At 38.4% G+C, this 23,646-nt stretch overlaps 1 protein-coding gene across 2 annotated transcripts; it reads right to left on the bottom strand.

Annotated features, from left to right (window-relative positions):
* Window positions 1-1,904: 1,904 nt before the first annotated feature.
* HPS5 (HPS5 biogenesis of lysosomal organelles complex 2 subunit 2) lies at window positions 1,905-23,600 on the bottom strand. 2 transcript variants are annotated; one of them, XM_084287398.1, is made up of 23 exons: window positions 23,485-23,600; window positions 23,103-23,262; window positions 22,558-22,668; window positions 21,659-21,723; window positions 20,960-21,152; window positions 18,361-18,498; window positions 17,829-18,040; window positions 17,445-17,516; window positions 17,132-17,220; window positions 15,997-16,175; window positions 15,612-15,770; window positions 14,409-14,568; window positions 12,258-12,381; window positions 10,487-10,633; window positions 9,663-9,737; window positions 8,367-8,968; window positions 6,928-7,051; window positions 6,593-6,748; window positions 5,988-6,107; window positions 5,576-5,689; window positions 5,151-5,257; window positions 4,201-4,486; window positions 1,905-3,779 (listed from the first exon to the last, which is right to left on the bottom strand). In XM_084287398.1, the coding sequence occupies exons 2-23, from the start codon at window positions 23,238-23,240 to the stop codon at window positions 3,719-3,721; spliced, it is 3,432 nt and encodes a 1,143-aa protein (XP_084143524.1). In that variant the 5' UTR covers window positions 23,241-23,262; window positions 23,485-23,600; the 3' UTR covers window positions 1,905-3,718. The 2 variants fall into 2 exon arrangements, with proteins under 2 accessions (XP_084143524.1, XP_084143525.1); XM_084287399.1 differs by lacking the exons at window positions 1,905-3,779; window positions 4,201-4,486 and having other exon boundaries at window positions 5,244-5,305.
* Between the last annotated feature and the right edge of the window lie 46 nt (window positions 23,601-23,646).

Genomic DNA, 23,646 nt, shown 5'->3' with positions numbered 1-23,646 from the left:
GCAGGGGCATGAGGTAAAAGAGGTACAATAACAAACTGGGTTAATAAAGTGCCAGCAGCTGTCTGTCTTGGTCTTCTTCCTCCAAAGAAAAACTTACTTAAGGAGAACAAGAGATATTTTCCATAGACAGGCCTGGAGCAAAAGGACAGATATTTTCTTTTATGCCGTACCTCTAAATTCAATTATCTGGGACAAGGAGAACCTGTACCCTAACCCAACAGAAAGGGAAACCTTACAAAAAGCAGGGAGCCATTGTTTTGCCCTTGCTACCCACGAATCACGTCTACCAATGCAACACCACAGTTACTGTAGGGACCGGAGTGCCAAGTTTTACCACAACTCTATTCACACCCTACTGATGACTCATGCCCCTTCAGTACATCTCTGCTGGCTGCAGAGCCCTGTCTGTCTCCTCTTTTGTTTTGATTTAAAGTCAGTCATGACTGGAAAATAATTCCTATAAACTGAGGTAGAGCTCGCTCACTAGAACTCTCACATATGCCCCTGTGTCCAGGGACCTATAACAGAACACTACCTGCAAAACTGACATAACCTAAGGACCTCTTCCATACAAGAGCTCAGACATTTTTTGAGCACAAAAGGCTCTTTTGAGTTTTATAATTCAGTCTGATGTTTCACATTTCCACTAAACCAAGCTTTTTCCTGCAAAAAGCACAAACATGAGAATAACTGCAAGAAGACAAGTACTGGAGCATATCCTTAGATCACGGAGTGTATCCTCCTAACTCTCCTGAGCCCTGCTTTCCTGTCTCTTCTTGGCCTGCCTTCCCAGTCACAGCCCTTGGCCCACAGAAAAAAGTTGCAGCCAACAACTGCTCCTTTTCACAGAGACATAGGCAAGCTGCCAATGAACAAGCACCAGCATTTGAGCAAAATATTCCCTTCTGTTCTAGCACTGAAGCACAAGCTGCATGTATACACCAGGTAAATGTAGCATATGTAAGAGCCACTCTGAGACTGTCTTCTGACTTTATACACACCAATACAATTAAACCAAAACACTATTCAGTTCTACCCCTCAAACTGTTTTTTAATCTTAAGTATCTATGAATGCAGTCATTTTGCAATCTTGGTATTTTGCAACCTAAATCAATAAGCCTCTGATTGGGAAATGGTATGAGGTGAATTCCCCGCTCAGGAACAATAATACATGCTGTTTTTCTATATTCTGGGAAGATGGCCTTGTCTTAGCTTACTCAAGCAAGAATTCACTTCCGGACTTCTGCCATGCCAGTCCGTGCAGTAATTACGAGCATTGACATCAGGCTTATAGACTTAGTAACTGCAAACATGGCCCCTCTTCAAGAAACAGATCATATGTATAGATGTTTACCTTAAATAAAATGCAGCTCCTGGTAGGTTTTGATAATTCTAATGGTGAAATAAGTGTTTTGAGCCAGGTAGAGGTTGTTTGGTTTTTTTTGGAAGAGGAAGAGAAAAAAGCTGCTTCACTGCAGGCTGGCTTAATTGACCAGTGGTGTACGCTTAACTGGCTGATGAAGAGCTGGTAAGGGGGATCCTTCAGGAAGCCTTAGGATGATAGCGTTGCTCTGTACAACTAAATTCTAAGCATGAGACCATCTCATATCACAGTTCCTTCACATTATCCATATATGATGAAAGCATATGCATTAAGAATAGGAAGCAGCAATTTTGCTGACATGTCTTCAAAAAATAAACCCTTACTCTTTATTGACAACCAAGTTAACTGAAGTCGTCAACACAAGCTCACTTTAAATTACAGATTTTAACAAATACTTCCTGTTACATTAGCTGTATGACTACTACAACAAAAAAAAATAAGAACAAGAGAAACTTTGGAGTGGAAAGTTATGATTTATTTAAAAAAAAAAAAAAACACAACCCACCACTCAACAAAAGTTAATTGAGTGTACAAAATATTCCCCGAAGTGAAAAAGACTGCTATGTATACAATGTACACGGAACAAATAAAGTAGAACAGTTAAATCTAGAGATAAGTCAGCTACATTCTTACAAAGCCAGCTAACTTCCCCTAAGAAAGGCAACACTAGTACTCAGCTAAAGCTTTGATGTACTGCATGAAACAGTTAGGCCTAACAGTCACTGAGGTAGCAGTGTGTTCATTTGGCAGATAAACAGACACTGACATCATCCGACTTGTTTAACCTCACCACATACTGTAAGTGCCTGGGTCCTACTCGAACAATCTTACTGTAATGTAACATAAGGGCATGGTGTGCTTCTCACAGAAGGATCTGTGCTGTTTCCATGTCAAAATATAAAATCTGAAGTGTTTGAAGTTTTCTTTTTTAGAAGTACTTACTTATTGGCTTTTCCACAAGCAACAGTATTAAGAGATGAAAGCCTGCTACTAATTCTCTATCTGTAGCTTCATTTCCTCTAGTGAAGTAACCAACTCTCCACAATAAAGTCTTTCCTGCAATTGAGATGAAAGAGTCAGACTGCATCCATCCAAGTCGGAAAGCTGTATTACTATGGCCCTATTTTGATGAAAATAAAAGCACTATTTGGGAATAGTGTAAGTCCTGCAAATCTGCCTAAGATTCTTTTCATATCTGTATAAAGAAATGCTTTCAAGGCATTTGTTGTCCAAATTACAGATTTTGAAAAGAATAAAGTTTTGTTCTAATGCATGCAATAGCTTTTTTTATTGTTGTTGTTTAAATGACAGTTGGAAAAATTGATTATTGATAAGACAATGTGAGGAAATTGTGAGAATCTAACAGTGAAAAGGGTCAAAACTAGTAGCTTAAAAAGGAAACTGTTCAAACAGGCATTAAGTGCAGAAACAGTACTCATATAAAACATAGTTCTGTAAACAAGAAATTAAACCCAAGTGATTTTACGAGTCTTCATATTATAACAGATACTTAAAGATTTCTTGCTCTATGGCATTGATCTGAAATAACTCTACACATTCAGCTTTTAAGAAAATATTAGAATAAGATATGTGGTCCTCTTGCTTTCTAAAAGGTCAAAAACCACTGTGGAATATTTCTGTCCTGAGGTCTGTCAAAATATCACAGCCAAAGTCTACACTCATATTTCAAAAGCAGATATAGGCAATTTAGAAATGTCACTTTTATAGTTTAACAGTGAGTTTATTTAGTAAGTTCTTTTCATCAGGTTTCCATTAACCCACTCCTGAGAAATATTTTCTCATTATTTTAAGACTTGTCTCAAATAATTAATTGCAAATGGATAAGGACAGTGCATATAATTTAAGAGGAAAAAATACATATCACACCTAGTACTTCTACAGCTACTTTAAAAAGTAAGTATTATTTACAGGAAAATGAAAAATTACATGCTTAAATCTTTCCCAGGAATGGCTTCTTGTGTTTGCAAACAATGAGAAAAAAATCTATACACCATGATTTGATCCTTAGGGGCTCATACCCTTAACGCTTAAGTCATGCAGACTCAGAAAATAAATTAAGGCATTTTTATGTTGGAAATCTGTGAGCTTAATTTTGAGATAAATACTGGATTCTTTTGACTGAAGTTCTGGAGTGTAAAAACTCATCTCTAATGAATAAGAAAGCACTGTGAACAGCTCCCAGATACCTGTCAGACGGATGTTGGCTCAGTAAAACCGAATTTTTAGGGAGAAGCTCATTTCTTTAAGAGCCTGAAAATTTGAGAGGCACTTTAATATACACATTACAGATCCCAGAGTTTTCCCACTTTTTTTCTATGCTTGCTGAGACCACAAAAACCGGTCACACTTGTCCAACATGGACTGAATCAGGGCTCTGCAAGAAAATCAAAGGAAAAGAAAAGGTTAAACTGTTGAAAAAAAACTAACAATAGAAACAACAACTGTTTTGCTTTTTAAAGCATTTTGTCAAAAATTGTCAAAAACACGATTACATATCATGACATCACCATGGCATGCTTTCTCTGGAGGGGTTGGATCAGACTCTCTACAAGACAAAACCTCCTTCACATATATCTAATATATAGTTTTCCATTTCCTTTTTGCACCCCCATTTTAAGGTAGCTATATTGACAATACATAGTTCTTAAAAGAAAATTTTTCATTGAGTTTAAAATTCAAGGCAGAAGTGTGAAATATTTTATCTTTTTGTTAACTGAAAAGAAACTTTAAAGCACCAAGAAGATCTAAAATGAATGGTGTGCATATACAGATCTTCCGTTGATGCATCATCTTACCTTTGCCTTTTCTCAGCAATTCTCAGTATCTCACACACTCCAGTAAATCTCTCAGACAATTCTAGCATCACGCCACACTCTTGCAATAGAGGCAAGGCACGATTTGGGCCAATGGCCTTTGCTAGTAAGAGAGCTATGTTTTCCACAGTAATGCAGTTTGGCCAGCTGGGGCTACCGTCGCTGGCAGCATTTCCATTCTGTGGGCCATGGTGGTGGAAAACAGCGCTGTGATTTTGTGCGAGATGCAGAAGAAACTTCCATTCTTCTATAGTCTCTGGAATTGAACCTAGATGCAAAAACAAATTTGTTACCTTGTTTGTAAAACAAGGTTTATTACAAGCCTACTGTTTTAAACAGATCCATACCTAAAAAGGAAGCTAGCTATCCTGTTTTTCTCTTTGGAAATGCAAGAAAATCAAGTGTCATCAACAAGCAAATTGCATACAGAACTGTATTGCCTTGACTGACTCAGTGTCAAGATTCAGTGCAAAACTTCGCAATACTTCAGCATTGGAGGCTTTTTCAAGTCAAAAAACAAAGAATTGTTTCATCTTAAGGCTACTGGGACAATACTTTGCTCACTGCAACTTTGTGTGTATAAACATGTGTAGTGGGGGGAGTTCTGCGCCACATGGGGAGGCTAGCTTTTCCTCCAAATCTAGCTTTTACTCCTGATAAACAACCCTACATTCCTGAGGTGTTAAATGTTTTCTAGCTTTCATGAAACACAATGTGAAGATGCAAGAGCGTAACACCCACTTAGGTTTTTCAAATATGCTGCTGTACACCAAGCAAGTGGGACTGCTACTAAAACACTTCAAAAATAAAAAAAGAAAACAACCCACCACCAACAGAAACAGCTTATCTCCACTTTTGAGAAACTTAATCAGCAGAGACTAAGGGCAGTTTTGATGTTGCAGAAATGTGTACACAGCTTAAGATTCACTAACCATCTTCTTCATTCAATAGGCTCAAATCATCCAAATGAGCAATATTAGTAAAGGCTTCTATTCTTCTATCCAGCTCCAAACAGAGGAAAAGGTAACCAGGCCAAAACCTTAAATAACAGAGTAAAAATTTCCAGGAATCAAATATTCATCCTAAACTGAAACAAAGAACAATTAAATATTCACTTAAGGAAGACAGAAGCAATTGCACTTCTTGAATGCCAACAATCATATGGCTCATCACAGAGCAGGCTCACAAAGGTATCAGATGCATTAAATCGGACTCTTAAAATTCAACCTCAAAACAGGAAATGTTTTTGAGTGAAACTTGTTCAAGCTAGGACCAGATAAGCGTTTTTTGTTTGTATCTTTTTGGGATAAGAGTACCAATGAAGCAAGTATAAAGAATTAGCAAGCTTTCGTCTTACCCATGTGATTTACAGATGTCTGCCATTTTCTCTTTTGTAACAAAATCAGCTGGGAGTTTAATCAAAAGCAGAATGAGCTGGCTGTAGCCCCATGTAAACAAATGTGATCGTGGCCTAGACAAATAAAATTTTTGTTTTAAAACATTAATGGTTTTCTTCCCAAAAAAAGTTCTCTCTACAAGAAATTCAGGTTTATCAAGTAGAAGTAGGAACATTAACAAGACATGGCATAGTCTCAGCAAGAACAGTCATTCAATAAGGTGTTACAGGTAGTTATTTAATCCTTTGGTTGCTTCTGCTGAACTCTGCAATATGCAAAATGCTCCAAGGATTCACTGACATCCAAAGTGTCATATAAAACCTAAGCCTCCCTTTTTGCTGCACTCAGAACCTCAGGTGAACCCCGCTTTACCTGGGATTTCCTTCCACATCCACAGTATTTGCTCTTTGTGGTGCATCAAGAGAAACCGCCAAGCACAACCAATCCAGTCGTATTGATTCCGGTTGCAGAAGAGATCTAAGAAGAGACGGCCTACAAAACAAGGCACATGGGGAAAAAATACTGATTTTAAATATACCAGATACATGGAGACATAAAAGTTGCACATGAGCAAACAAATAAATCATGATTCAAATTAAGTATGGAAAAAAAATAGAATCATTTATGTTCCTAGGGACTGAAGGGAACCACTGAAACCCATTAAGTTGACAGAGGTTGGATTCCCCTTGCTTTTTTTTTTTTTCCCCTAAATACTGTCTAACCTGGGTATGCTGAACAGTAGGCACAAGAACAAAAATAGCAGGTTATTTTGAAAGTATGTTGCAGAAAAAAAATATTAGAACTAGCACCTAAGCTAATAAAATCCATACTGATAAATCAACTAAAACTGGCAGAATGATCTGAAAACTAATGATAAAGAGCACCAACCATAGAAATATCAAAACAGTTAAACAAAAAAAAATTACAGCCACGCGATGAAGGCAGCACATAGGTGAAAGGCTCTCTATTCCCTTTACCTTTTATCCTCTGGCTGTGACTTCAGCAGGCTATCTAAATATGCTAAAAAGTGAGTTGGATCATTCCAACAAAGCTGCTTGATATCAGAAGGTGAAATAGAGGGGTGGAACTTGATTAAGGGCCGAAGAGCTGTTTCCCCAAATTTTTCATAAAGCCTGAAGAGAGACAGAACAAAAAACATTTTCAGAAAGGTGATCTTCTGAAGAGATTCCCAGAAAGCTTCATAAAGTGTGAAGCTCTCAAAAGCAATTCCTGCTAGCAAGTTCACAATATGGAGAAGAGGGAAAAAAAAAAAAAAAAAAAAAAAAAAAAAAAAAAAAAAGGACTTGGCTACCTTTGAGCATGTACCAGTAACAGAGGGCCATCATCCCAGGGCCCCAGGTCATGCAACAGTTTCAGTATTTTCAACATATCTTCATTTTCCATTGCCAAAGCAACAGGACTGTGACAAGTTAGTTCTGAAATAAATCAGTGCACATGTTACAAGATACAAACAATGTTTTGCCTTAACACACATAAAACTGTTGTTACATGTACAGATACAAGTTACCTTTTCTACTTCCTTAGAACAGTAGCAACAAGTGAACACTTGTTCATTTCATGGAAGTCAACATCACTTGGAGGCAGGGCTTCCAAGTTTCAGTTATAAATGATACAATGAAGGCACAGAATAATATTCTTGATATATTTCTCATTTCTGAAGTCTTTGGACTTCAGAGGATGCAGTTTTTCTCTATTAAAAAAAAAAAACCACAAGTGCACACTGCAAGACATATGGCTTGCTGAATATAATGTAGATCTGCAGTTTTCAGTATAGTATGTTTTGCTTCTATTAATAAATAAAAACTTCTGTGAAGTCAGTGACCAAACTGAAAGCAGAATTCATCATAAACCAAGATCCTGATGAAATGTTGGTATCAGTCTGCAAACACGAGTACAGTCCAACTGAGAGCAAACTGGGAACGTATACATTACTTTAAAGCTCTCATGAAGACACAAATTATGAATAAATTCCAAGAAACCCAGCACCACATGCCAACCATCAAAGCAAGATTCTGTTCTTTGACTGATCTCTGTTAGTGCCAAATTAATGCTAAGACTTTAAGTCACTCTTAAAAGAGAACACAAAGCAGAAACCGCATACAGAGAACAGACATAGTTCTGTTTTCCAGTATAATCAAGAAGCTTTACTTCAATAAGACTAAAGAGAAATCAAAAATACCAAAAGGATTTCTGCAGAAAAGGGAAGTTTGAAGTGATCACAAGCCATTCACTTGCATGGGACCATTCAGCCTTTTTTCACACCAATGACAGTGCTCTTTAAGTCAGGCCTTCCATTTCCAAGGCAAATACTGAAGTCCCATCTCCAACCTTCTGCTTTATTTCTATAGATATTTGATTTTACATAAGATTTTTCTGCTCGTTGAAGGGCATGTATTTGCTTTCACAAAGATCTGGTCTGTAATTGCCACACTGTTCAACCAACAAGCTCCATATACATTAACAGCTTCAGAAGTAGTTTCTATGAAATTGCAAAGTGAGGCTCCTCTCTCCTAGGAGCCAGTAGTTTTTCCCTATATTAGCCTTCTGGGGAACAGCACACAAACCCCAAAACAGAACAAAACCTTCCACCTACTAATCACCTTTCCCCACTATATTCACAGAAGGAAAATTTGCAGGCATAAATGGGAATATTCAAACTTTATTTTCTTTTTCTTCCCAAACAAAAAGTCTTTCTCTCAGCCTACTAGTAATAAAATTTTCATTAGTTACCTTTCAATCCTGCGATATATGTATTCCATACATTAGGGCTGTTTGCATACGTGGTTATAATGCACTGCTTTAGTCTTTTCAAATCCAGAAGAAAGAAGTAGCTTTGTATAAACCTACAAGCCAAGGTTGACAAAGCTGCTAATGGCAGACCTTGATCAGAGCTTTCCTCTGAATCACCGTTTCCACAAGAAAACACACTCAGCTCAAAACACAGAGTTGTCAGCTCCACAAGATCTTTCTGAACATCTGGTTCTATGTCACATGGAGCAGAAATTTGAAAGGAGTCACCCAAAGGTCCCTTGAAATTAGTATTATTTTCACATACAGTTTGGCTTTCACAAGTTTCATCACTACTTTCAGTGCAGTCTTCCAAGATACTGTTCGGTTCTTTTTCTACTAGGTCTCCACCAGTTGGATCTACTTGCAGGTTTTCCTCCAGGATTTCCCTCTGTTCTGCAGCACATCCAGTCTTGTTCTTCCTAACAGAGGAATCAAAACGCTCTCTGCTGCCAAATTTTTCTTCCAGATAGACAAGCCATTCTCGTAAAACCTGTCTCATGCACTGTGGTTCTAACAAAACCAGGGGATCCTGGAGTTTGGCTCTGTAGAAAAAAAAAAAAAAAGAAACTTGCTAAGTTGCTTCACAGCTGTAAGACATCACAAGTAAAATATTATGTACATTTTGTCCAATTCAAAGTATACTCCTGAACTTGACTTACAGTTAGCTGCTGTTTTTGTGGTTTTGAATGCATCAAACAGAATTTAAACTACTTGCACCATCTGCATTTGCTGCTGTACTTCCTGATTTCCCCAGGCTTTCTTTCAGAACTGATTTTTCACAGAATCATCTAGGTTAGAAGAGACCTCCAAGATCACTGAGCCCAACCTCTGACCTAACACTAACAAGTTTTCCACTAAACCATATCACTAAGCTCTACATCTAAATGTCTTTTAAAGACATCCAGGGATTTTTTGTTAGGTGCGTTTGTGTGTGTGCACATTGTGTTAGTGATTTATTTTTTTTTTTTGCCATTGTTGTAGGTTGTTTTTTGTTTGTTTTAAGCATGCTTGTAGTTAGGATATAGTTACTCGGTGTTACCCTTTTGTCCTAACCAAGCTTATAGTGGGTTTTGCTTCGTTTTAAATGGGGGAAACAAATCATTAACCAAAATGAGAGCCTTACAGGTAACATTAATAGACATTTACAACATTACTTTTACATGTTTGCAATGAAAAAAAATCAGTCATTTTTCTACTAAAGCCCAACATATTGACACTAAAAATTGCCCAGCTTACATTGCTTCTGCTGTTGCAGCCTTGAGATCTCTTAGATGATCCTCTTCTGGAATCTGGCAGCTCTGTGGTTCTGATCTAGAAAAATACATTCATCTCAGCCTTCACTGAAGCATTGTATTTAATAATTTACATGAGGATATTCCTCAGATTTGCCAGGAAACAACATAAATTCCATTATTAAAACAAATAAAGCTCCCATTTCTATAGAAGGAACAGCTCAACCAACAGAAGTTACAGGTGAATTGGACATGAAGAGCAACCATAATAATGTTTCTGTGACCTTTATTATGGCTTCTGCTCTAACTACAGTAGATTTCTGAAGACACTAAATGAAAAAAAATATGACACCATATGAAAGTTACCATAAATTATCAAATTACTGGAATATGAAACAGTTAAACTCTGTGTTAACTGGACAGCCATTACGTTTTATAGGTACCATAAAACACGGTTTGAGGGAGAAAAGTGTGTTGACTCCCCACTCTGTAAGTGCAGGACAAACTGTTGGACTCATACCCCAAGCAGGCAAAGGTATGCTACGTAAGAGTTGCTGAATACACTACATTCTTACAATTCAGTAACTACAGCACTGCGGAGACTGCATGCTCCAACATCCTGAACCAGTTTCTAGGTAAGAAGCCAGCAAGAACCAGCTAAACCCAGAGTATCAAACAGCAGCTGTGAAAACACAAACAAACAAACAAAAAAAACAACCAACCAACCTGAGCTCCTCATTCTCCTTGAAACAGCACATTTTCTTTAGGTTGCTAGCCTCAGAACACCCAGCAAATGCAATTGCTAAGACAAAATGATTTTGCACTCACACTCTCTCTTCCTGGGGAGATGCTACCAGACTGACAGCCACCTCCTGCTGGTGCTCGTCATCCTTTGCTTCTTGCCTCCCTCTAATATCAGGGCTCACATGAAGCGTGCCAATCTTTTCCGTAGTTTTGCGTACAAAGCTGGAAACACTAGAAATCAGAAGTTCAAACACGTGAAATTCAAAGTTCACAACTGAAACAAGCAAGCACTTTCTTTCCATTCAAACCATCGTTTCAGACATCTTTATAACCTGAAGAACTTCTGAGAAAAGGATCATACCAGTGATGGCCAACGAGAACAAAAGTTCCCTAAGAAACTGCTCAGAATTTGTGCTTGAGTCATGGTCTGTAGTATCGGCACAAAGAATCAAAAACTGAAGTACTTAAGACTTGTTTTTTGCTGCTTGAAAACATAGGCTTTCACACTAACATTAGTGCTTAGATTTTGACATATTTGCACAAATAAACACAGACTGGCTACATTTCGTTTTAGGGCTAATAAAACATCAGGAAAGCATTAGGAAATGATGGCCCTCTTAGTAGTAAGAAATGATTTTACAGCACTCAGAGTTAATTCTTCGATTATAAAGCTCACTAAAATCACCCTTCTCATCATCGATTTTTTTTTCCCTGCCAGGTGTTTTATTCAAGAGAAATCCCAACGAGCACACAGAAACCCATTTCTACCATAAGGAGAACCACATTATCCAGAGTTGAACGGAGACCTCAGCCTCTTGCTTTCTGACTAAGAACTAGTTTAGGAGCATTAAAAAACAAAACAAAACACACACCTTCTTTTAGGATTACAGGGAAACTTTAAAAAGCAATAGTAAAAAAAGCAACTGTTTTACTTTATTTAATCATAAATAGAACATAGAGGGTACTTACTTTTAAGTTCTAATTACTATTACTGTTTACACTCAAACTCCTAAAAGTTGCTTATGATTTAGAAAGAACTCATAACAATGCATGTACGTCTGAAACCTGTTCTGAGATACTCACACTATTGATATCAACTACATTTTTTTGTTGCAGAATATAATTGACATACCTAAGTGATTAAAGAAGAGGTAATATTCAAACCGTCATTATGGAGCAGTAACATTTTGTTGAGGAAACACACCAGTTTCACAACAATTATTTAAGTTATGTTTTTATCACCATTTGCTTTATATGTTGAAGTGAGTTTTTAAAAGGCAATTTGATTTCTGCACAAAATGGATGCTACCATATTTACTTGCACCTGGAGTAAACTACCATTATTCTACAAACATTTGAGGAATTCATTAGATTTACTGAAAGGTGCATATGTGAGGAGAGAAAGATGGCAGGCTAGACACTACACTTCACAAGTGTGTTTTGGCAATATCTAGCACCATTCAAATGTTTTAATTTCTGCCCACAAGCCCTTATCATTTAGAAATCCAAGTAGCACAAAAGCTAAATTCTAAAACAATATTTTTAGTAAGTTTCTTTTTGAGTACAAACCACTACCACAGTTTACAAGGTTATGTTAAATATTCTTAGCAGACATTCAGAAAAGTAAGGCTGAAATCTTGGCTGCACTGAAGCTTACAGCAGCTCTTCGGATCTTCATTAGAGTCAAGATGAAAGCTTTAAATAGCCTAGCAAACCTGACTGCATCTCCAGTGTTTCATTTCAGGTGTTACATTTTTGCAGAACAGAGTATGAATTAAAACAGACAATGCTACAAATTCAGAGAACGTAAAAAGGGAAGGATGTAATGGATGAATGAACCTCCTGCAAGTTTTACCTTTCTTTCACAGCTTGGAGAGAGACGAGAGGAGATGGGGAACGAAATGACAAAGGAATACTGAATGGGAGAAAAGTCTCACTCCGGTCAGCCTCAACCGCCACAGATGCATGAGATACGTTGTCTAACAAATGGAATTGAAATAAAGAGTCATGAAACAATGGCCTGGCAAAAATGAAACAATGAAATAAAGCACAAGTCACTAATTTATTGCTAGACAATCTGCGTGGGATAATCATATTTTTCAGTATTTCACGATGAAAATTATGTGGAGACAGAAAAGCACTACCTAGTCTCACGGACCATTTTATTACCAACTTCAAACCTTTTGGTTCTATAATAAGGCAAATAACATTCCGTGACAACTGTCTGAAAACTTACAATCTATACATAACCTCACAGCTCATTTCAAAGACAAAAAACTTAATTTAATTCACTGTTAGTTATTTAAGCAGATAGGAAAATTTAATGTGGTAATATGCATCAACTCACACAGCCCTATTTCCTAAAAGGGAAACTATCTCTGAAATACAGAAACACAAATCTTGGTTAAGGTGTAAATCACTCCTATTTGAAGGGACTTCAAAACACAATTAAACCCACAACCCTGGCTTTTGACAAGAATCACAGGAAATACAGAGCCCCTGACTTGTTCCTTTTCACTGTTATATACCTACCTGTATCTACAGGGTGTTTTGATTAGTCATTTCCTCATACAAGCACACTTAAGCATTACACTTAAGGGGTGTAATGAAGAAAAAAGGATACTTTTGAGTAAGAATGACACTGTTTTGCAACAGTCAGACCTATCTGCACTGCTGAGAAGAAAAGATGCTGTGCTATTACAGAACTTCCAACAGAATCCACTCTCCTTCAATAGGGCCTAAAAGGTCACAACTGACTGGGACCAAAAGGCTGCTTTTGTTCATTATACAAATTAGCAACCTAAAAAACTTGTGACATCTTACGTAAATATGATCAGGGAAACCAGCTGCAGCACAGCAAAAGAAAAAAGAAAAAAAAAATGAAGTCATTCATTAAGTCTATTGCTTTTAAATACCAAATGAAGTACATGTGCTTCAAGAATCATCTAGAACCTCTCTAGATTAGCAAATTTGCTATCACTTACTTAACAGATAGAAGAGTTTTAACTCACAATGCTCAAGAACTATGACCCTTCATTTTAGAGTTTTAATGTTAGGGAACCTTCCTGCACATTTTCTCATTTGTCATTTTTTTGGTGAACGAAGGTAAAGAGACAAATGTAAGCATAAAGGCTACAAACATCGTGTACCTTAGTCAGCAGGACACACTATTGACAAACAGAGAAGCAAAAATTCTCCCACTCTACTGTGGCTTTCCTCCAGCAAAGCATTCAAATTGTCTTCCTCCTCAAACATCTCTGCAACAGCTAAGAGCAGCCTTTTTATTGGAAAGCCTCTCTACCGCACCCTGAACTAAACAAGCTCCTTATCATCCCAGGTTTCTTCCTCTTCAGAGCAGAGAACAAGACACATTATTTCACTATGCTTCATCTAGCAACAGGTATTCATTAAGAAACACTCCCTGAGTAGTTAAAATGTTAGATATTAACAATTATATCATTCCCATGCTAATGTATAAATGTGTAAGAGGTGATCCCCTTTACAGATGAAATCCTGCAAGAAAGCTAAGCCTACTCCTCCCTAAGCCTACTTGTTTTCCCCAATATAGAAATAATGCCAGAGACAAGACTAATAAATTCTTTCCTGTAGCCAAAAAGGCTGGAAGGATAGGGACATCAAACAAATCTCATTTGAAGCTCAATTAACACTGCCACAGACAGCCAAGACAGTCTCGCATTAATGCTGAATTGCACACAAAGGGGGAAAAATTTTTGAGTGAAACTCTAGCTTGGGAAAAGCCCTCTGGACCTTTTGTATCGCTTCTCATTTTTGTTTATGTGTTTATTTCTGTAGAGCCAGTATTTCACCCCAATGATTCAAGAAAGAGTTTGACTAGAGGATAGAATAATTGTGTTTCCATTGAAAAAATTAGAAAATTTAATTATAGATAACTTGGTAGGAGAAAATAAGAGCATAGAGCAAATAAATTCTTGTAGAATAAATAAATACTGCATCTGAAGAATATATTTTCATTAAGAAACATTACCAAGTTCCACCTGTTCATCTTCCTGGTGTGCAGGAAATTCTTTAAGTCTCTCATCTTCTGAGAATGTTTGACTGTGGAGAGAACATGAGTCTTCATCGGACTGACTGCCTCGTCGACTAATAACACGATATATACCCGAGTCCAAGACACTGAAGCTTTCCTGTCAGACAAGGGAGAAAGACCAGATGTTTTTCGAGTTGCACTTCCTTGTTCAACTTCCTGCAATGAATTGAAACAACCATCCCAAGAGAAATAACCTCACAGCCCTTCATAATTCGCCATCTGAGAAAGCCCTATGGAAGATCAGATTACTGACAGATCCAGAACAGCAGAGGACACACATGCTGTTAAAGTCGTAGTCCAGTGACATTATAAAGATGCACGCACTGCAATTGCTTTCAGGAAAGCAGCCTGTGGAACAACCGGCATACTTAGACCACGAGACAAAAAAACATCTTGGCTTTAGTCCCATATGTGAACCAGCCACTTCACCCCATGTACCCACATCCAGACGAGTCCATGTGCTTTCTACCAGTAAACCACACCTAGCTAGCACAACTATGGATCCTCTAAAACTGTCTGCTTCTAGACACATGTACATCCTTTGGCTCATGGTCAGTCCACATAGTTTACTTTGCCAATGGAAAGGACTCATTTACCATGTCCAGATGGAATTTATGTTACTGTTTTTTAAGCTTCACTTTTTAAATACTTAGATCAAAAGCAACTCATGTTGTTTTAACTATGGAATGTTTTGCTTTATTTTTTCCTTAGAGCTTTCTGTTTGAGCTGCAGAGTGAGACCATTTTTAAAACAGGGCTAGGACAGCTCTGAACATTCAGACATTCAGCATTCACCAGATAAGACCACAGTTATAATCAAGATGACCTTTACTGAAGCACGGCAAGGTACAAAACTCAGCTGTGGAGAAAGCTTTCTTTGTATGCTTCTTTGTATCTATCTTTGTCCATTTCTTAACTGTTATCCATAAAATAACACAGGAAGACAGGGGTGTAAGAGCCTAAAGAACGCTAGTAGTATTATTTCATGCCTCCCTACCCCAAGTAACTTTAAAAAACAGTATTATCACCTATAGTAGACACAGGGAAATCAAAAGCCTCATCTACAAAGAAAATAACAAGATGGTTGTAAGAAAAAGATAAAACTTCTAGCCAACATTTTTGGCATTACCAATACACTTACATGAGACGAAATGCTACTCCTCCTACTGCTGCACGCAGAATCTAGAGGTTCCACTTTCAAGATCAGTTCCTCCAGACGTGAAATGAGGTCCTGTTGGGTTGAGGCATCCAGCTGAGACTTCAAGTGTTCCAGCTTGTCTAGTGGCAAATTTTTTCTTGCCTAAAAATACACAGGGAAACAGAATCATTATTATTTCTAACGCATGCATGAAAAAATTAACAAGGAACTACATATGCAGGCTAATTTTCATACTAAAACTATAAGGTCTAGCAAACTTCTTAAAATCTACGAAAATATGAACCTTGGAAACCCGTGGAACTTATTGTAAGAGAACAGGGAACAAAATGGAGTTACATTGCACATTTACAAAGAGGTATTTACTTACTCTGCAAGAAACTATTGAATTTTGGAAGAGACAAGAGACCCTGGCAGCAAGAGTCCAGAACCCTCTTCTTATCAGACGATCTACACAGCGGTCTACCAGCAGAAGGGAGAGGTGTACAACTTTTCCATTTGTATGCAGACAGAACAGTTCACTCTTGTAAACTGCAATATCCTGAATATCTGCAAAACCAGATGCACAGAAGAAGCATGTTAAGGACTGAAGTTGTTCATCAGGATTCCTTTTTGTTCCTGAAGGAAGCTGAAAACCTATTTCCTTGAGCACAAGCATGTGCAACAGCGTAATACAAGTGGTACGGAGAACAAACACTAAAGAGCACTAAGCTAGCATCTAACAACTATTAGCACAATTCAAGTATCAAAACTTTCCAGAGTTGCATTTCTAGACTGCACCCAGAAGTACACTTAAGCTACTTAAAGTTCCCTTTTCCTTTGAAGGATGAAAAATGAAACAAAGACTGATAAATATGAGAGAGGTACATCATTATTAGCTTTGAAAAAAGAACAAACAGATTTGGTAGGAGAAAACCTCTTTGACCTTTCAGCAGTTTCCAGAGGAAATAGTTACGCTATGTGCAAACACTCAAAGACAAAGGCATTGGAAACTTAACACCAAAAGGTGGGAGGGAGGCAGAAGGAAGAAGTCAAGTGACAATGCCCAACAGTTGTAGGACTGTGCCTATAACCACATACATACAACTATTTATGAGGTGCCACTCATGTGACAAACAAATACATTCACTGGTTAGACAGATGTTAGAAAAATATTTTTTTCAGCTTTCAGCAGTTTGATTATCCTTCACAGGATACCTGGGAATAAACAGCAATGGGGAAAGAGTACTGTGGGTTTTGTTATTACCTCACAGTATTTTGTTACTGTACTTTAAGATTCACTTTATACCTGGTTTTGTTTCTCAGAAATATGGAGGCTGAAAGGGGTGGGGAGAAGGTTACTAGTCAAGGGTATGTCTGACAGATGACAACAAAAACGATTTCTCTGATACATGTTCTGCAATCCAGCCGCAGAAATAGAGCCTGAAAGGCTTTGTGTTAGGCAAGGACTTCAGATACAGCAAACATAACAAACCACATTACAAACTAAGATTCTTAAAGTTTACCTTTTACTTCACTCCAGAGTAAGACTTGAACACTTTGGGGAACAAAGATATAAATGCCTCTTTCCGTCCAGGTCACAACATAATGCTCACTGCAAGCAAAGCAGATGTTAACCAGGAAAAAATTAATTGCAGTAGTCACTGTAAGCCAACACCATCCCTACATATGTTAAGTACAGCAAATGAGACAGTTGTTTAACGTGATATTTCGAAAATTCTTACGCAAAAACATTAAGTTGATAATACTAATTAGGAGTATACACAAGTTATTAAAGGATTTTTAAATCTACTTTATCAACAGGAAACCAATACTCACGTCAAATACAGTAGCTTGGGGAAAGATAAAGATTGTGGAGAGCAGCTGGAAGTCGTGCAGTGAGGATCCATCCTGTAAAGAAAAATGATCTATTACAAAACATAACCATAACAGTATCACATTCTTAATCCTTTAAATCTAAACCTGGCTTAAATGTACAGTCTTATAACAGCAAAATTCACTGCTATAGTCACAGAGACACCTACAGAACCAAGGCTTTGGCAATTTTAGTTAATTACTCAACTACTGCTTTTCATTATTAGATGGAAACATGTTAAGATGACAGCTAGGATTAAAGTTTGACTGCACTGGGAGTTTATTTCATCTTCTCAGCTGGTCTTGAAGTCCCTAACTTGTTTATCACCGGTAAGGCTCATGCATTACCTGAGAGTAACAACAGGGAGAGGCGGTGATGAGAGCAGCTGCTTGAACTGATGCGTGCTTTGCACTTCTCCATCAAAGTTCACCTCCCACATCCTTGAGCCAGGCCGCGCACAATATATTAGTGGTTGCTGATTCCCGCTGTTTTTTCCAGCAGGAAAGAAACATGCTCCAAATTCTCCATCTCTTTCTTTGTTACCGATTTTCCAAAACTTCTCTCTAGAGGAGAAAATGCATTTGTTAAGGCAGCATTAACAGAGGCTCTAATTAATTTTATGTTGTTCTTGAAGAATAAAAATACTAAATCCTAACTGCTGAACTGATTGTTTGTTCTCTAAACTCTGCAATGAAAATTCTGAAGCCTGCATAAAGTTTGTAACATATGGGCTGCAGCAATATTTATTAGTTTAAGTAAAAACTCAGATCACGAGCTTTTTTTCCTCTTTCAGCAATTGCTGAAAAAAGTCTTCTGCAGTTAATCCTCCTGGTTGCAGCGCAGCCTTGCAAGTCCAATATTTTACAAGTAAAACGTAACTTGCCTCTCTGTATCACACAAATAAGTACGTGTAAGTGAAGATATGAGCAGTCTTCCATCCAAATAATCGAGCTGAACAACACGGGAATCTACAGTGGTTATAATCTGAACAGGAAACATCACAAAAGTGGCAGCAGCCTACAGTTTAAAGAAAAAAGAAAAAATGCATACTGGGCCTCAGTTCAGCATAAAGATTATTTCATTAAGTTAAAATTGCATAATTCAGAAAAGGCTCACATACACTTGAATGTACAGTCTAAGACAAAGCAAGGCAATGCAGTTCCTCTCTTCTCTCCCCCATTGTGGTGGTTTTACCGTGCTAGACAGCTAAACACCACAACCACTCTCACTCCCCCACCTTAGATGAGAAGGGGAAGAAGTAAAGTAAAGAACAACTCACAGGTTGAGATAAGGATAATTTAATTAAAGGGAAAAAAAATATAATTATTAAGGAAAGATTATTATTAACTAAATTTAACTAAAGAGAAAAAAGGGAAAGAAGAAAAGGGAGGGGGGAAAGAAAAAAAAAAAACAAAACAAAACAAATAAAGGCTATATAGAAGCACAGAGGAACGAAATTACACGTACTCTCTACTTCCCACAAATGAGCGATGCTTGACCACGTCCTTGAAGCAGGGCCTCAACGCACGTAGCCAGTGTTTGGGAGGAAGACTAACATTCCCACAAGAGCCCACCCCTCCCCTCTTCTTCCTTTTTCCACCTTTTATTGCTGAGCGTGACACCACATGGTATGGAATATCCCTTTGGCTGGTTTAAGTCAGCTGCCCTGGTGATGTTTCTTTTCTCACTTTTTTGCCCGCCCTCTAGGAGGGTCAGAGAGAGTCCTGATGCTGTGCCAGCACTGCTCAGCAACAGACAACACTGGTGTGATACCACTACTGTTCTAGCTACAAGTGCAGAGCACAGCACTGTATGGGCTGCTGCAGGGAAAGTTAACATCTCAGTCAGACCCAGTACACCCATGAAACAAGGTTCTAATGCTTAGAGATAGAGGAATCTAAATCATCCTCTTCCCAAAACCATTACCGAAGTTTTCCATTACCAAAGTTTTAAGCAAATAAATCTTATCCTATAGCACACAGACTTTTTATTTTTTTAAGAGTGTTTTTTTTTTTTTTTTTGTAACTTTACAAGGGTCCTTTACTCTTTTGTAAGCTTTGTGCACTTGCCAATGCTCTCAATTCTCCCCATGGGTACTTTCAGCCAAGTCTTATAGAGACAGATCTGAAGGATTACTGAATACAAAAAAAAAATCCATCAGATTTAGGTGATTTATATAAACTCACAAACTTTTTCTATTACCCAGCAGTGAATTACCCAAATGCTCTTAATTACTCAAGTCTCTCAGCTTCCATGGGTGCCAGAACAAAGTCCTAGACAGACTTCTACTGGAAAATGCACTCCCATTTTCTAGTGGACAATCACCATGTTTGACAGTTTAAAGCTGTCTTGTTATGAACATGTCAGTTGCTAACTTTGAACAAACTGTGCTACATTTGAGATTCAATAGTCTTAACAGGCCCAAGCAGGCACATATTTCATGGGTTTTGCCCTTCTCCCCTATCCTTCCACAGCTGATTTTCTTGCTCTTTAAATGCAAAATTCTTGCTACTTTTAAGACAATTTTCCTTCTAAAATCTCTCATGAGGGATGGAAACAACCTGAAGGAACATGCCTACTTCCACATTGTGCTGCATCTTACCAACCAAAAGGAGAAGTGACCTAGTCATGATAAAATTTGAAACACTGAAAGACTGGAAATCAGGCTGCTGCTATTCATTAATGTGAGTGCCTTTTGCACAAAGTGTAATTGGTTTAAACTTTGTGTCCACCCACCATTTGTTTTAACTATTCCACATGTTTAGGAATGAGAGTATCCACACAGAGGCCAAGAAATACACATTCAAGAAGGATAAACATGCACAGCTTTCATACTGATCCAGGAAGCCCAGAAAAAAAAAAATCAGCCTGTGACTGCTCTTTCTCAGACTGACAGATGAGCTGAGGACCAAAACATGTGGCTGACACTGCACCTGGAGTCTAAGGGGTCCAAGGAGTCCATCAGGCTCAGAAATGCCAGAACTGCGTACTTGGATCCTTGTCAACTCCAAGAGGAAGAAGCTCAGCCAGTACACACTATTTTAATACTGCTGTCCTATACTGAAGGGAATTCTATGAGACCATGCTTGATCTTGATCACAGCAAACAAATTTTAAATGAACTGTGGATTTACTCAAATCTCTGAAGTCTGGACAAATTTCTGTCAGAACCTACCCATACAAAGTCAGCCTGAATCCAGCGCCTCTGTGTTGCTAAATCACACAAAATTTTTAGTTCTATACATTAAAAAACAGTTTTACGCTGAGTTACTAAATTAGCTAAAAAAAGGTTTGGGTATGGAATTGCAAGGATTTCTACTGTTATCTCAGTAGACTGTTTCTCTTGCAGTCAAAGCTACACAGAAAGTTTGCTTTCCCGACACCCAAAACAAGTTTTCCTCTGTTCTACATCTCTTTAAAAAAGAATCCACACAGCACCGCCTGGGAACCTCTTTATCTTGAGGTATGCGACACTTTACCTTTCCTTGTTTTGATGTGTTAATCTTGATGGCTGATACTTTTCCCACATGATCTCCTACAAAAACACGGAGGGCTGCTGTATCCCAACATAGAGCTGTGACTTTTCTGCCCTTATGCTCAGAGGAAACATAAATACGTTCTGGTTTCCCACGACGTTCCTGATTCAGCTCCCAGACTACTACGAGACCTTGGCTGCAACATTTAAAAAGAAAACACAGCTTGAGCATAAGCATTCTAAAGGCATTCAATGTTTTATCAACGACAAAAACACATTACCCCAAAGAAATATAAAACCTAAGCAAGAAGTTCACCTCAGAGCTGACATTGCCAGCAAAGATGCTAAGCATAAGGAAAAATATGCATTTAAATTTTAAACAACGTAAGTGATATTAACTGCAACTTTCACTCTGCCATGTCACTGAAAACATTTCTTCTGATGCTGAAGGGTCTCAAGGGTACATTTATCATATCTTTGCACGCTGAGCTCTCTCATAGATGTTCTGTTACAGAAATACAGCTTCTTCCTAGAATAATTATGCCAGAAAAAAATATAAGCAAACTACCCAGAATTATTCTGTTGAAGCCTGTACCAGTTAATTCCCTGTCCCCATCCAAGTTCTCAGCAGATGTCAGCCTGAAACTTACAAGTTACTTCAAAATATTTATCCTCCGTTCAGGTTTCCAAGTACATCGCTCACCTGGTAGCAACAGCAACGTAGTCTTCATCATGAAAACAGCAGGCAACTCGGGAAATGGCACCTTCCTGAAAGTAAGGTATGGCAGTAAGCACGGGTAAGAAACATTCTTGTACTACGTTTGCCAGAACACAACTTTTATCTCTATGAAATAAGAGATTAATGTCAACAGCTGCTACCAGTTTGTGGTGATACAGGTGTTTTTGTTTGTTTGGGTTCTGTTGGCAAACACTGAGCTTACTCTAAGAAGCAGTAGCCAACACAACTGCATCAAGAGAATCAACAGCTCATCCTCCAGCCTGGGAACACAGAAATCAGTCTCCTGTCCTTGTATCTATAGAAGCTGTTTTGCCACAACTAAGCAAGATGTTTGCAACCTCCAAAGATGGTTGCGTTCATTTTATAGTGGGAGCAACAATGGCTCCCAGGAAACAGTATGGGGTAGTAGGAACAGCAATCCCTATTCCTTGACCTCCTTCAGAAAAAATAAGCAAGCCTACATTTTCTTTGCCTATTCAGGTAGTTCGTAGTCTGGATACCCAAACAGTAGTTATCCACATGTTAGTTGCTTTGGTTACACATTCGAGGGTTTTCTTTGGACTCAAACATTCAGGGGGTGACTTTGCTGCTGTTGTTAAAAGTAAGATTTGGATAAGCAGAATTCTGTCCCTCTCAAGCCGTTTCTTTCACACCTCATGAAACACATTACACCACACGCTCTGGGGACACCGACCAGTACCACAACCCTTTTTAACATGTAGCAGTTTGAAATATTACCTTATTTGGACAATTTAAGGAGCTGAAAATACCCATTGAGTCTTTTAATAAAAATTAACATTAAATCACATCTTTCCCAGTCCCAATTCCCCTGGATATTTTTCTCCAGAATATTTTACCCTTACCTTATGAGTAAGAAAGAGCCTTTGCTTCCAGCCATCTCTCTGTATAAGATTCAGTCCTCCTCCTGAGCTGCCCAGAGCTATCCATCTCCTCGACACAGCTATACATGTGCACTGAAGGCATACAAATCATAAGGCAGAACACACACACTGGTAAGTACAGTATCTTTTCTTCACGTTATTATTATTTTATTTTTTTTTTAAAAAAAAAGTTCACTGCTTGCCAACTTCATGTGCCACTCCTCAAACACCAGCTGCAGAGCCACCACTAAAGAAATTAAAATTCCTTTTTCTGAGAGCCAAACAAATGGTAGAAGATAACAACTACTTAAGATTGTATTTTTTACCCTGCAGTTGCATTAAAAAAACACCGCAGCAGGATTCTGTCTTCACTTCTTCTTTTTCTGTGATTCTCCACAGCACAACACCCATAAACTAACACGCACAAACTCCCAAAGAACATGATAGAGCTTGTGGGCTAATTAGAACAACAACTGATTAGGATAACTTCTTAAATTGAATAACAAAAGCAAACATCACAAACTCACCTTCAGACGACTAGAATCCAGCCTGAGTGCAGAAAGCAATGGATCCAAACATTCAAACTCTGCCAGGACATGGTTGTAAGAGTCCGGAATGACTGGCGCAGAAGCCATAGGTGCACAAGGCTGGCAGCACTCGCTCATGGGTACATCACAGCTTCAGCACCTACCAAACAGAAGGTAGGTTCTCAATTAGCCCACTTTTTACCGTTACAACAGATTTTTTTGCGTTTAAAGAGACTATAACAAGAAGAGGAAAATGCTCAAGGAGCGTTAGACCTCAGCATACCAACACCACACGCGCACCCGGTTTTAAACTCCTTAGCCCAAGTTCCGCAGGCAGGCGCTTACTGATGTTGAGCATCTACGCCCAGCCCCAGAAGCCTACCTTCGGGGGGCGTTATGGAGCCAGAAGCACTTTTACAGCGGAATGTGAGGAGTTCCGATGGGTGCGCTGCCCAGAAACCCACAGGCGAGCAGCTGGCGGAGGCAGGACGCAGCAGCTCCCGCATAGAGCCCGCAGCGGCCCCGAGCCCCCCTCAGCAGCCCC

The sequence above is a fragment of the Netta rufina genome, assembly GCF_964035555.1.
Source record: "Netta rufina genome assembly, chromosome: 5".
In the NCBI taxonomy this organism is placed as follows: domain Eukaryota; kingdom Metazoa; phylum Chordata; class Aves; order Anseriformes; family Anatidae; genus Netta; species Netta rufina.
The sequence above is the reverse complement of the archived record's forward strand: the minus strand, read 5'-3'. Positions and strand labels throughout refer to the sequence as shown.

Bases quoted from the DNA above. Each gene is read 5' to 3' on its own strand.
- HPS5 (XM_084287398.1), bottom strand. From the start codon at position 23,240: ATGAGCGAGTGCTGCCAGCCTTGTGCACCTATGGCTTCTGCGCCAGTC. The intron at 17,221-17,444 runs GTGAGTATTGGT...CTTTGCTTGCAG, and splicing joins CCCAAGCTACTGTATTTGAC to TGAGCATTATGTTGTGACCT. The intron at 5,258-5,575 runs GTAAGACGAAAG...CTGTTATTTAAG, and splicing joins GACATCTGTAAATCACATGG to GTTTTGGCCTGGTTACCTTT.